General features: G+C 55.7%; 5 protein-coding genes across 5 annotated transcripts; 3 read left to right on the top strand and 2 right to left on the bottom strand.

Moving 5' to 3' along the window:
• Nucleotides 1-1,271: 1,271 nt before the first annotated feature.
• On the top strand, nucleotides 1,272-1,556 carry BJ171DRAFT_408010 (uncharacterized protein; the record flags this gene model as incomplete). The annotated part of the gene is made up of 1 exon (XM_053107258.1): nucleotides 1,272-1,556. A coding segment is annotated over one exon (285 nt), but the record flags the coding sequence as incomplete, so codon positions are not given.
• Nucleotides 1,557-2,496: 940 nt separating this feature from the next.
• BJ171DRAFT_506359 (uncharacterized protein) lies at nucleotides 2,497-4,135 on the bottom strand. The gene is made up of 5 exons (XM_053111126.1): nucleotides 4,071-4,135; nucleotides 3,442-3,938; nucleotides 3,147-3,279; nucleotides 2,943-3,075; nucleotides 2,497-2,857 (listed from the first exon to the last, which is right to left on the bottom strand). The coding sequence occupies exons 2-5, from the start codon at nucleotides 3,936-3,938 to the stop codon at nucleotides 2,634-2,636; spliced, it is 987 nt and encodes a 328-aa protein (XP_052966258.1). The 5' UTR covers nucleotides 4,071-4,135; the 3' UTR covers nucleotides 2,497-2,633.
• On the top strand, nucleotides 3,852-7,133 carry BJ171DRAFT_119944 (uncharacterized protein). The gene has a single exon (XM_053105546.1). The coding sequence runs from the start codon at nucleotides 3,951-3,953 to the stop codon at nucleotides 6,810-6,812; it is 2,862 nt and encodes a 953-aa protein (XP_052966257.1). The 5' UTR covers nucleotides 3,852-3,950; the 3' UTR covers nucleotides 6,813-7,133.
• BJ171DRAFT_119943 (Tubulin/FtsZ family, GTPase domain-containing protein) lies at nucleotides 7,134-10,400 on the bottom strand. Its single transcript, XM_053105545.1, has 12 exons — nucleotides 10,272-10,400; nucleotides 10,085-10,104; nucleotides 9,835-9,941; nucleotides 9,705-9,753; nucleotides 9,422-9,537; nucleotides 9,100-9,348; nucleotides 8,666-8,902; nucleotides 8,354-8,494; nucleotides 8,191-8,262; nucleotides 8,031-8,099; nucleotides 7,812-7,893; nucleotides 7,134-7,596 (listed from the first exon to the last, which is right to left on the bottom strand). The coding sequence occupies exons 1-12, from the start codon at nucleotides 10,294-10,296 to the stop codon at nucleotides 7,456-7,458; spliced, it is 1,308 nt and encodes a 435-aa protein (XP_052966256.1). The 5' UTR covers nucleotides 10,297-10,400; the 3' UTR covers nucleotides 7,134-7,455.
• A 234-nt stretch (nucleotides 10,401-10,634) lies between these two features.
• Nucleotides 10,635-12,179, top strand: BJ171DRAFT_506351 (P-loop containing nucleoside triphosphate hydrolase protein). The gene is made up of 3 exons (XM_053111125.1): nucleotides 10,635-10,747; nucleotides 10,877-11,218; nucleotides 11,476-12,179. The coding sequence occupies exons 1-3, from the start codon at nucleotides 10,672-10,674 to the stop codon at nucleotides 12,159-12,161; spliced, it is 1,104 nt and encodes a 367-aa protein (XP_052966255.1). The 5' UTR covers nucleotides 10,635-10,671; the 3' UTR covers nucleotides 12,162-12,179.
• Nucleotides 12,180-12,520: the final 341 nt, after the last annotated feature.

The following is a 12,520-nucleotide window of genomic DNA, read 5'->3' as shown; positions in this document are numbered from 1 at the left end:
AAAGGCCTTCAAGGCCGTGCTCGGACGGGAACTGCGAGGCTGCTCCGCGAGATCCATCTGAAACCTTTGTGCCAAAGCCCGAGGGTTGGTATCTGGGTGAGCTCATCTGTAGCAAGTAACTTGAGCCGAGGCTGCAGCCCGGTGCTCGAGCGGCCTCTGTGACAGAGCGTCGTGGAAACACCAACCTCATCTGGTCTCGTTGGTTCTGCTCTTGGGTGGCAATGGCGCGTGCCCTGGCCTCGAGGCTCTCTCCAGCAGAGGTCCGCTGGGGACCAGGGTTGTCTCTCGAGGTCTCAGACATGAGTGAGGCGGGATCGTTGTTGAGCAGAAGCGCTGCTGGCGACGGCAGCGTCGCGAAATGGCAAGTGCGATGGGTGCGATGGGTGCGTAAGCAAAACACACACCCGCAAGAATCTCAGCGACCCTGTCAGGGCACGGCTCCCAGCAAAGGTGCAATTCCAGGTTGGGGCTTGAATCCGGCAAGAGCATCATACACTACCCTGTTTGCACAGGTGTGGTTGGGGTGGACTGTGCTGGAGGAATGGGCGCCCGTCCGATCACGCTCTGATTGACCTCGACTGGCAAGCCGACGTGCTCACACACAGCAGCACAGCACAGTTTCTTCAGAGAAATCGAGACACCTCCCTCGCCGAGGGAGGAGTTGTGCTGCAATCAGGGCCGAGGCTCAACCACAGCACCGGCGGTGTGGTGTCGGGGTTGCAATCGACTCGCAGGAAGCACACCCAAGTTCATCTCGCCGAGAGCGCCAATCACCAATTCCAGCAGCCGAGAAGCCCGCTGCCCGTCGAGGATGCTTTCCGTCGCCAGAGCCGATCGAGACTCCATGATGCGCTGGTTGCCCTCCAAGCGCACTCGCCCGCACGGTCGCCTCCCAAACATCCATCGGCTCATAGCACCTTCGTGACTGATTGCACCGGCGTATTCAGCCCGCCATGCCCGACCCCAGCGCCACTGGAAAGCTCAAGGCCGCATCAACCAAGATACACGAGGCCAAGTCGATGCAGCTCGCGAATGCCGTGAATCGGGTTATCAAAGAAAAAAGCTCCTCGCCGCATCTCGAGGACAGCCATCGCCGACAGCCGTCGCAGTCAAGCACTGTTCATGCCTCTGTCGTCGATGGCCACGAGGGCGACGCTGCTGGAGAAGGAACCGCCGATCCAGCGCTGCCATCCGTGTCGCCAGGGCCACCAGGCGAAAAGACCGAGACAGTGGAAGAGGCGACGGCAGCCTCGCTCAAGTTGGGCGCACCGCCAAAGTTCACTCGATTCATCCAGTCGATGGCGGCCCTGACCGAAAAGACGCGCATGGGTCGTGAGGAGCTCGAGAAGATGGTCGTGGTCACCAAGGATCTCAAGGCCCAATGCCAGGCGCAGGAAGCCGAATTTGAGAGCCTGGAGGCGCAACAAAAGAAGGCCAAGGACGAGGTCAACGTCCTGATGAGGCGAATCGAGCTTCTGATGGCCGAAAAGATCAAGGTCGAGCAGCGGCTGGAGGATCTGCGACTCGAGAACAACCGCCTGGATGCATTTCTGCAGGTGAGGGTTCGACAACGCAACTTTGGCCATCGACATCCGAGAGAGCTATTCGATTGCCGTGGCTTGCGCCGTCCAGGGCCGGCCCGTATTATGCCGGCTGTGCTAGACAGATGATCATCATGGTGGCCACTGGGCAAGCCGCGGGAGATGTGGAAGACTGATCTCCACGTCGAATGCCCCTTGCCTGTTTTCCTGTCGATCAAGAGCGAGGCCAGCAGCGGAAGCACCGAAGAATAGCTGCGGTCGGGAGTTGCCCACGCCGCAAAGGAAACCACAGGGCTTGCTTCCAGCCACCCAAATCGAAATAGAGCAGTGTTTGAGTCTGGGTGTCATCATTCCCTGGATGAGAATACCCATTCGTCCATCGTCCCCCATGGCAAACAACGTACCGAAGCGTATCACCCATCGCTGCCTTGGGGGATAGCCAACGACGAATATGTCCCTGTCCAAGCATTGTGGTCGATATTCATTACAGTCACCCCAGAGAAAAGTGGGACGGTACCCCTCTTTCGCTGGCATCGGAGGCCCGAGGACTGCTGAACTTTTGTTGGCCCCAGTGGACGAGCCATGAGATTGTTTCGGGTCTTCGCTGGCAATCACTTGGCTTTCATTGGCTTCGGGAGCATCATCTTGAATACACCCAGTCGATCTCCCGTGGCAGCAATCGATTGTCATTGATGTTGTGATGCTGGAGTGTGATTGTATGCACTGGATGTGGAATGTGATTGTATGCACTCGATGCACTCGATGCACCAGATGCACCAGCTGCACTAGATGCACTCGATGCACCCAACCATCTGGATGCACCCAACCATCTGGATGCACCCAACCATCTGGATGCACCCAACCATCTGGACAGCCCCATGGTTACTCGGTATCAAGATAGTCGACCTTCTGGAGTCGCTCGGCTTCCAGGCACCGCGAACATGCTCTTTGGTCATGGTGGGTGATGAATGGTGTGTATTCAGGACCAGAAAACAACGACAACCCTGACTCACAGCAGGGTGTCCCGTTTCAAAACCCTTACGTTGCAAATGGAACGAGCGGTTTTGCGGATCGGAAACATTTGTCGGTGTATCAACGCCCAGCATTCTGGCTGTCCTGGTCATCCAATGTCTCTGTCTGCACCATGTCGTCAAACTCTACTAAATCTTCATCCAAAAGATGCGCCTGATGGACCCACGCCGAGATAGATAGCATCGCATGTCGCCGATCTTTGGGATTATCGAGCTCGCGGACAATTGCCTGCTTTGTAGCGAGCTCCAGTGCATACATTGAAACGACTCGACGCACTGCGTCGCCTGTCGATAGCACGAGCCCATAACCGGTTTGATCAGAACGGTGGGTTTTGGAAGCAGCCAGAGAAGCACCGGAATACGAGCTTACACAGATTCTCGAGCGACATGGTCTTGAATACCGGCACCTGGGTGCCGTGCTTGGCTCCCATCGTCGAGCACGTCTCTGTCAGGAGTGTGGCAATATCGAACGAGATTGTCTGCATCTTCCGCAGCTGTCCCTCCTGTTGATGGAGTGTCAGCCCAGAGCTTGCATAATTGCATATGATCCGAGATCGTCGTCGATCCTACCCACCATCTTGCCGACGATCGAGAGCAAGGCCGCTTGGATGGGTCGGCATGCCGTCGTCGTTTTATCTCTATATAGCTCTTTCAGATCCGGGTGGTCAACCAGCCCAGGCGACCAAAGGGCACCATGGGCAACAAAGCTAGGAGACCAGCGATGCCTGAGTGTCAACCATAGACTGCGATCATATTTCGATTGCCTCAAATTGATCCCGCCCGTCTGTCAGAGGTGCGATCGTTGCGATCCTCGTCGTCTTGGCCGAGTCTGTCTCGGGCAGGACGGGTCTCTGTCTGGGGCCACCTACGTTTTTTCCAGAGCAAGATTCGCCAGTTGGTTCGCCCACCGGCTTCCATCGTCGTTTAGATCCGTCCAGTATGTCCGGCACTGCTTTAGCTCAGCGATCCAATGCCGCACTGACCGCTGGACAGACGAGACCGACTGCATTGGCTGGAGCAGGTGGTGGGGCCTGGGTGTCTGTGCAAGTCGCTGGTGATGGCGGAGCCAGTTGGCCAACATGCCAGCACGAGCCGGGCCGTTTTTTGAAGCTGGATGCTGGGCGCGAAACAGGGCAGTTGGCGAACGGCCTCTGGGCCACTGGGAGGGAATGGAGAGCGACCGGCTTCCGGACGCCGCTCGCCGAGATCGATGTGGTTGATCCGTCTGATCTCGGCCCTCCGCCCGCTTGACCCAGCCTCCATCCCAAAGCCTAATACACACTTTAACGCCGGCACCATGGTAGGACGCGATGGATGCCGCCTCTCGTAGCTGCGGGTGCCTCCATGCACAGGCCAGAAACCACATGTTGCATGTTGCATGTTGCATGTTGCATGTTGCATGTTGCATGTTGCATGTTGCATGTTGCATGTTGCATGTCGTGTGTTGCACATCGCACGTTGCATGCTGACTGACCGATTGATGTTGATCGCTCGACAGAGGACCAAGCCCACGAGACGATGGCTCTGCGCAACGCTGGTTATCCTCTTCTTTCTCCTGTACGGAACAACGCGAGTTTCCCACGAGGACGGATCGGCGACCAGCGGCGAGACTGCAGCCCCGCCCCAGGAAGCGACAGTTCAGGAGAGGGAAACAAAGCCAAAGTTTCGCGATGCAATCTTTCCCCCGCCCATCGACGTGAGCAAACCTCTCAATCTCATGGATCTGGCCGCACCCGACGCGGGTGCAGCCGACATGGCCGACTTCGGGGCCGCGGCTTCCGTGGAGCAGTATCCGGGTGCTCAGGAACGTTCACCCTCTGCCGATAGCGCCGACGGATCCGGGCACGACTCGCGGGATCGTTGGCCTGGAGATGGCGGCCTGGACACCCAGAGAGCCTCCGAGACCCGCTCGGATGCAGAGAGGGATGTGACTGCTCATGACGACCGTGATGAACCATCGATTGGTCACCAAGACTATGAGGGTGATGATTCGGTGCTCGGTCCAGCTCTCACCGGCCCTGACTCGGACCCAGTCGAAAGCAGCAGGCCAAGGTATCGCTTCAGTGGCATCCAGGCTACCGTCATTCAGCCTGTTGACGACCACGCAGAAGTCGTCAAAGCACCGGCCACCGAGTTCACACATCATCTGGATAAGGACACGATCTCCGACAACAGAGACGATACCAAAGTCGGCGAGCAAGTGGCCATTTCCGGCCCAGGAACGAGCCCCAAGGCCAGCATCTACAGTCAGTGGACCAATGGACAAGTCGGCGAGGGTGTTGCTGGGAAATCTGCCGTATCTGACGAGCCTGGCAGCATCCCAGAAAGCAAGGGTGCAAATATCGACAGTGTTCACGAAGACAAGCCGCAAAATCAAGAGCCGGACAGAGCCCGGGACCAAATCGGCCAGGAGCCCGGCAACGTACACCTCCAGGACAACCTGTCGCTTGTATCAAGTGACTCTGGAAAGAAGGTTCCGCTTGGTGTCGAGGAAGCGTTGGAGTCGACTCAAGAGCAACCTCTAGTTGATGAACAGCTGGGCACAAGACAACTCATAGAGGCCATGAAGGCCAAAGGAGACCCGATGTTGGATGAACATGAACACCAAAGAGCCTCTGTTAACTCCAAATCTTCTCTGGCGGAAGCTTGGGGGCCAAGCTCAGCCTCAGAGGAGGCCGATAGAATCTCAGGCCCGAAAGGTAATATCCACACACAAAAGTTGAGTAGCATCGACCGGAGCGAAATCGACGAAAAAAGGCAAATCATCAACCAGAAACAGAAGCAGAAGCAAAATCAGCAACAACCCATAGAGGCGCTAGTCGAGAATGGCGCTCGAAATTCAAAGGGCCCACTCATCGCCACCGACGATACTCTGCAGCATTCGAGCATTAAGAAAGTTATCAAGGATAGCGGAAAGCGAACAGAAGGCAGCCAACCAGCAAATGCCATCGCGAGTGAAGGTCATGCGACGGCTAAGAGACCCGGCTTGGAAGTAGGAAAAGGAGACAAAGTACAGAGCGAGCAAGAGGAAAAGTCCCACAAGCATACCTCGGACAAATCCACAAACACGGCTTGGTCAAAGGTCGACGCCAACAGCAAAAAATATGCAGATAAAGCCATAACTGCGGCTGGGAGCAAGCAAGAAGATGTTCAAGCCGAACAGCGGGAAGGGCCCTCCGGCTCGACTCCCGATACCGATTCAAGTTTGCTCAAGCAAGGGTGGCTGCACGGTATGGATCTTTCCGCAGTCCAAGAGGACTCGGAAAGCTCCAGGGCCAAAAGTGAAAATACCATCTCTGACAAAGGCGGCGACACGGCACTCTCCCATATTCAGCAAGATATGGCTGGCATATCTGAGCCGTTTTTCCAAGATGGAGCTGATACGGATCCTCCAAAGGCCATTGGCACGACCCCTGATGCACATGGGCGCTATCAACCCAAGAACGCAGAATCGATTGTCGTATTTGGTGTTGAGGATACAGCCGTCTCGGTCGCAGATGAGGATGGCTCGGACTTCCTCGCGGCCACACAACAACAGTCGGAAACAGAGGGCGAGGAAACTGTCGACGACGAGCTTGAGACATCAGCGCCTGACGACAGAGATGACCCTATATCAAACAAAGACCCTAAGCGCAGCAAAGAATCTCGCGAGGATACCGATACCGATTTCCTGGACAAAATGACCTCCAAATATTCGAACAGCATCGGTCAACGAGATGACAAGATCGACATCCCTCCCTTCGCCGAAACGGAGTCAAAGATGAAAGAAATCAACAGGGCCGACAGGAAAATGAAAACCCAGGGCGATGCGGTCGACAAGAAGGTGCCGCCGATGACCCCAGCCGATAAGCAGCAGCTCCTGTCCGATCTCAAAGGCACAATGCCGAGCAGTATGATTGATAAGATATCGAAAATCATCGATAACAACCAAAAGGCCCAGCAGGAGGATAAACTGGATACTTCAGGTGAATATTGGGGGTACTTTTTAGCAATAGCACGTGTGAATTCGGGCTGGTGGTCTAATCGAGAGAGGAACTTTCTTATGGGTACAGTGGCGCTCGATAGCACCGGCAAAGTTCGCACGCAAAGGGAGGAGGATGATATCGAGGGAAGCTCTTCTACTGAGCACCACAAGCAGAGTCGTGACCAGACCCGCATCACCACCCAACCAAGACGAGACAGCGGGGGAAACAGCGACCAGGGTCAATTCGATACACCCATCAACCGTGACGACGCTTAGGGAGCGAGAGTTCGGATTGAATACATGCAAACTGCAAAATGTGGGAGTAAAGGCTCCGGATGCGTCGGCAAACAAACAGTGCTGGTACATGAAATTCGAATCTTGGGCGGCGGCCACGCAGAGATCACGCTCGTTGGTGGGAATACATGCACATCCATCATTCACACTGATGACCCGTCCGTGGAGGCTGGGCAAGGATTATGCTTCCAAGCGACTCGCTCGACTCGAGTATCCTGACGTCGAGTAGCGACCCTCAGTTCAGGAGGTCGGTTTTGCGAGTGGCGATCGATTTGTACACAGTGGCTCTGCTCCTCGATTAAATCAGCGTGTAAGTGTGGGATTAAGCCGTGTGCATCCATGGCGTTATGGAGGATGGCCATCCCAAGCGCACTGAATAGTTGAGCGCCCATATTCCAGGAACGGTGGCTGTCGTCAGAATAGGCTGTTCGCTCCGTGTGGTCAATGGACAAAAGCGGCTCTGCTGCACTTATGACATGCATGATTCGTGCTGCAGCTGGTATTCAGCTGCCAGCGTGCGGACATTTTCGAGACTTGCTTTCATCAAATCCAGCTCGATGTGTCTCGTGTAGTGATGGAGGTTGGCCTGCAAGCACATGGCTGTTAGTTTATCATGGAGAGGCAGCTATATGCACCAGTGTCTAACGATCTCGGAGTTGCGGTTCAGCCTGACCCGACGCCTGTAGAGCTTGGTAAATCGCTCAACCATGGATTTGAGCGATGTTTGTACGCAAGTGTTATTTGAAACTTGCAACACACAACGAGGCTGATATACAGGGGGCGTCAGAGCTTAGTGTGTCGCGACCGCTGGGACGCCCGGTCAGAGATGCGCAAAATGGCAGGCGTGAGCAGCACCAGCGATTCAATCGAACACTGGTTGAAAAACTTGTAGGCCTGGGCCGTCTGCCGTACCCGGAACAGTCAAGCACCGACCAATGTCTCGCTGCACCGATTGTAATCACGCCACCAACCAAACTGTACCTGTCCGGCTGGCGGGATGGCACACACGCCGGTCTTCCAATTCTCTGTGTTCCAAACCGGGAACTTGAGTGTTGGCCGGATCCTGAAGAAATCCAAAATTGAGCCCAAAGTTAAAGTCAAATCCGAACATCGATATTGAAAACACAGTCGAATTCCGATAAGCAGTACTGATGGGTCATACAAACATGGGCAGTGAGATCGAGGTGTGTTTCGACTCACCTTTCAATGTTCCGACGTAAATCCGATAGTTCGATGTCGCCCCGCGTGATGAGTCCACAGCCAAGATATCTGCACCGGCGACAAAAGGCGGGCCAGAGATAGGCGGAACATAAGAACGTGAAGTGCATCGATATCAAGTCTCAGTTGCGAGAAGGCTTACACTCCGGACTTGGGATCCACCTTGAGGAGATGCGAGTCTCGCTGAAAGCAGTCGGTGAACATCTGGTCCATGCTATTGATATCAGTGCAATCGATCCGTCAGCGGTGCTTCTGGCCGAGGGCATGATTGGCCCTCGATCGTTAGCGTTGTCAGAATGGCTTACTTGCGCGAGTAGACGGCATGGTCGGCGGCCACATAGAGTGGTGCCATACTCGAGATCAGACATTTGAGTCGCGGGAACGGGACGAGATTTGTTGTAATGTCGTTGAGGTCAACATTGAGGGAGCCCTCAAATCTCATCGAGCTAGTTATGAGAATCGAAGCTTGCGTTGAGATACGAGAGGCGCATGTGTTCAAGTGCGGAGGTCACGTCGCATAGCACCGCATCATCCCACCGCTATATCTCGAAGGGCATTATGCTTCGGAGCAGAGGAAGCGCATCCAAAGACACTTTTCTGATCAGTTGACAGCGCACCTGGTCAAGTTTATGAGGAGATTGGCGGCGATGTTGTTCATGGCGTCAAAGTTGGAAGGCCTGGAACCTGTTCCAAGGCTGTCTGTGATGGCACTTCCAGGCTTGATAGCCTCCCTCTTTGGCCTTCCGTGGCTACCGGCGAAGCTTCCAACGCGATCACAGATGTCAGCCAGCGCTTGGTTCTCGATCGGCAAGATACATTCTGCGTGGTCAATCAACTTGGAGTAGGACAAGATGCTGTTCGAATGTCAACACACGTTGTGGTGGTTTCAAGTCCCTCTGTCGTTACTATCACGCAACAGCTTACGACTCGGCCATCTCCAGAACCTGTTGGCCGTGGCCATTGGATCTGTCCATGTATTCTCGCTGAAAATGTGAAATATGCTGGCAGCGAATGCGCTGACACAAGAAATGAGCGTCGCTGGCGCACTCACCTGTTGTACGGAGAAGTAACGACATCGTCGTTTGCGCTTGGGCAGAGAACAGACGCAAATCGCTGGACTCTCGGGAAGTTGTCTTCGAGCATCTCGACCATGTACGATCCGAGCCCAGAGCCGGTGCCTCCACCGATCGAGTTGATCAGAAAATAGGACTGCAGTGAGTCGCACTGCTCGGCTTCGATACGGAGGGCATCGAGCAGCCTCTCCCGGTATTCGGGGCCATAGACGGCATATCCGACCGCCCTGCAGGACCATATCGAAAGAAACCTGTTGAGTGTATCCATCAACAAATCGCGAGGCAGACTCAAGTCCGTACCAGTTGTTTCCGCTGCCCGAGTTGCTGGTGACGATTTGGTTGTGCGAAAAAAGTTCCCCGATGCGGCTCTTCAAGACCTGGCCGACGACTCCTTCTTCCATATCGACCAAAAGTCCCTGAAGTGGCGATGCCAACCAAGGAGACGGTGAGTTGCTGGGAGTGGCACCTGGCAACCTGCGTTCCGTCGGGCATGTTGTTGTGCCTGTCGCGGGATCGTCGTTTCGAAGGCCCAGTGCTGGCATTGGACATTGCTTGCGCAACAGCGTCCGCTGGTGATGCTTACTCGGGCTTCGAGATATGAAACCTTCTGCCCATATCCGATGGCTGTGCCGCTGGAACGAAGAGACGACTGTTAGACTTGCGCAGACCAACCGATGTAGCCACGCATCTGCAGATCGAGAGCGGGTGCTTACGATGAGTCTTTGTTCTTGAAGAAGGCTGCGAACGACTCGTCGTAGGTGGCCGATCTGTTGTGCTTGGCGTGCTCATGCAGGATCAAATCCCAGAATCTCGATCCGATCTTCAAACGAGGGCGGATTAGTGTGGCGGCAACAACCTGCTCTATCAACTCGCCTTGTCGCTGGTTGTCGTTGTTGCTCCTTGCCGGACTCTCCAGCAAAATACCGAGAGCTTCAAATCCGTCTACTACTTTGAACCCTTTACCTGATTTCCACACTGTCCAACTGCAACAGTCCGCAGAATATTAGTGGCCTGTCGGCCTCCATCCAGTCATGGTCGTCAGCCAAGGCTCGCTGCTGGTGGGATCGCTGCTGCAAAGTTATGCTGCGACAGTTCCGACGCTTGCGGGAGCAGCCTGGGCAGCCTGCATTCATCGAAAGCGCCGGCTCACCTTGCACCACGACGCACTCGGGCATGCTTCTGGCCGAGTTGTGCGCCGGAACGTCTGGTTGGGTCTTGGGTCTTGGATCTGGGGTCTTGTGTCGACCAGATCACAGCAAGAGTTGCAGCGCCGGTCTGCCGGTCGGCCGGGTGCTTGTGGACCTCTTGCTCTGCGGCCTCCCAGGACCCAGCTCCGAGAAACTGCATTTTCCAAAGCAACTCTTCCTCGCAACGGGCAATGCAGCTACAGGCACGGAAGCCGCTGGATAGCGGCGGATAGAAGATGATCCTGCACAAGCTGTGGATCGCCTTGTCTCGATCTGCAGGGGTATCGCCGTCGGTGGTTGAAACCGGGGGGTGTTCTTGGTTCGCCAAATTTCTCGCTCGATCTGAACTTTGCAGTCCTCGCAATGCCGCTTCTGACCGAGGATCCTGATCTTGCGTCAATTCCCCTTCGCCCACGAATCTGCGAGGCGCTCAAACGAGGTACAGGACCGCTCCGTACCGTTCACACGGCAAACAGCGCTCCCTTGCAATTCTGTTGCAGAAAAACAAGCCGGCTCACTGATGCTGCTGCACGAGAGCGGATCTGGCTGACACTCTCGGCATCCGCAGCAAATCTATCGCTGGGGTCCGAGGTTCTCGAAGCATCAGAAAGCGAGCTGCAGAGGAGGACTCAGCTTGATGCCAGAGATATTGCTGAGCTCATTGAGGCCATTGTTTCGATCGTCCATCCGATCGAGTCCGCTCGGCTGCCACTGATAGAGCAAGGGGTCGTCAACAAGAGGCCCCGACTGAGCACTGGCGATCCAGACGTTCTGGATAGGGTCCTGCGCGGTGGGCTGCCGGTCGGGATTATCGAGATCTTTGGTCGCAACGGTACCGGCAAGACACAGGTTGCATTGCAGTTGTGTCTGTCGGCACAACTGCCACATCACTGCGGCGGGCTTGAAGGAGGTAGGACGATGATGGTGGCCGAATCGAATCGATGCGGATGAAGGCTCGCTGGCGATCGATGGATTCGGAACGAAGATCAGCGTCAGCCCGGTCCGCATTGGATCTGCGTTGCTGGGCTGATCGTGCTGGGCTGATCGTGCTGGGCTGATCGTGCTGGGCTGATCGTGCTGGCCAAGCTCCCAGCCGCTGCTGGCTCGATCTTGTCCAGCTGTGCTAATCGTAGGCAACCGCCGTTGTGTCCCGCGCTGACTCTGCAGGCGCCATCTACATCGACACGGAGCAAAAGTTCCAGTTTCAACGGCTATATCAGATCAGCGACCACATGCGAAAGCGCTTCCCAGCCGCGGCCCTGGACAGAGTCGGTGACCACGTTCATGTGATGCACATCCGGGACTTTGACACCTTGCATCATGTTCTGATGTACCAGGTGCCCGTGCTCATGTCGCAGCGGCCGATCAGACTCATCGTCATCGACTCGATAGCAGCCACACTTCGCGCCGAGGAGACGATGCTTGGTGGTGGCGAAAGCCTGCCGGCGGTTGAAAAGACACGGATGCTGGACTCGGCAATCTCGATGTTGAAGCGCATCAGCGACCACTACGGTGCGGTTGTTGTCTGCATCAACCAGGTCTCGGATGCGGTCAACACATCCCATCAAGCGTCTCATCCAGCCGACTTTGCAGACCGCAACATCCATGGCATGCTAGCCCTTGCTGGACAGCGGCAGGCAGACCATATCCCGGCGCTGGGCTTTGCCTGGTCGCATATGGTCAATGCCCGGCTTTGGCTCACCCGGGACCGCCCGATGGTGCAGGGCGACAACCCCTCCAACGACATTCGTTTGCTACGGGTGGTCTTTGGGCCGAACATGGCAATGTCCGATTACTGCGAGTTCTCTATCTCGGGCGAAGGTGTGCAGGGTGTCGCCAAATACAGTGCATGAGCCTTTTTGAAACGGAAGACCTTCACACACGAAGGGCTTGTGTATTCGTTGATGTTGATCGATCTGGCAGAACGGCCTCGATCGGCATTCGAACTCTATGGAACTCGTTCGAGGTCCTGCGGCGATATTGCTCTTTGCCCTGCGCCTTCCTCCCTCATCCCACACGTCTTCGTGCCATGACCCGCAGTGACCGCATTGGCAGCGGCTCGCTGGTTCCGTCGTGCCCACTCACCCGTGCATCTCCCTCACACAGGGAGATGGTTTGACCCACTTGACCGGGTGTGTGATATGATCCGACAACGCCGTGTTTGTCTGGATGAGACGATGTGCCCATTGCCTGCTCGGCTCCCTGTTCGCTC

This window comes from Polychytrium aggregatum (genome assembly GCF_025602895.1).
Source record: "Polychytrium aggregatum strain JEL109 chromosome Unknown BJ171scaffold_20, whole genome shotgun sequence".
Classification (NCBI taxonomy): Eukaryota; Fungi; Chytridiomycota; class Chytridiomycetes; order Polychytriales; genus Polychytrium; species Polychytrium aggregatum.
The sequence above is the reverse complement of the archived record's forward strand: the minus strand, read 5'-3'. Positions and strand labels throughout refer to the sequence as shown.

Excerpts from the sequence above, each read along its gene's own strand:
- BJ171DRAFT_506359 (XM_053111126.1), bottom strand. The coding sequence starts at position 3,938 with ATGTGGTTTCTGGCCTGTGCATGGAGGCACCCGCAGCTACGAGAGGCG. Across the intron at positions 3,280-3,441 it reads AATCTTGCTCTGGAAAAAAC|CTTTGTTGCCCATGGTGCCC; the intron begins GTAGGTGGCCCC and ends CTGGTCTCCTAG. Across the intron at positions 2,858-2,942 it reads CATGTCGCTCGAGAATCTGT|GCGACGCAGTGCGTCGAGTC; the intron begins GTAAGCTCGTAT and ends TGCTATCGACAG.
- BJ171DRAFT_119944 (XM_053105546.1), top strand. The coding sequence starts at position 3,951 with ATGTTGCATGTTGCATGTTGCATGTTGCATGTTGCATGTTGCATGTTG.
- BJ171DRAFT_506351 (XM_053111125.1), top strand. The coding sequence starts at position 10,672 with ATGCCGCTTCTGACCGAGGATCCTGATCTTGCGTCAATTCCCCTTCGC. Across the intron at positions 10,748-10,876 it reads CTGCGAGGCGCTCAAACGAG|CAAATCTATCGCTGGGGTCC; the intron begins GTACAGGACCGC and ends CGGCATCCGCAG. Across the intron at positions 11,219-11,475 it reads CTGCGGCGGGCTTGAAGGAG|GCGCCATCTACATCGACACG; the intron begins GTAGGACGATGA and ends CTGACTCTGCAG.
- BJ171DRAFT_119943 (XM_053105545.1), bottom strand. The coding sequence starts at position 10,296 with ATGCCCGAGTGCGTCGTGGTGCAAG. Across the intron at positions 9,942-10,084 it reads TTGGACAGTGTGGAAATCAG|ATCGGATCGAGATTCTGGGA; the intron begins GTAAAGGGTTCA and ends CCTCGTTTGAAG. Across the intron at positions 8,495-8,665 it reads CTCCTCATAAACTTGACCAG|CTCGATGAGATTTGAGGGCT; the intron begins GTGCGCTGTCAA and ends TCTCATAACTAG.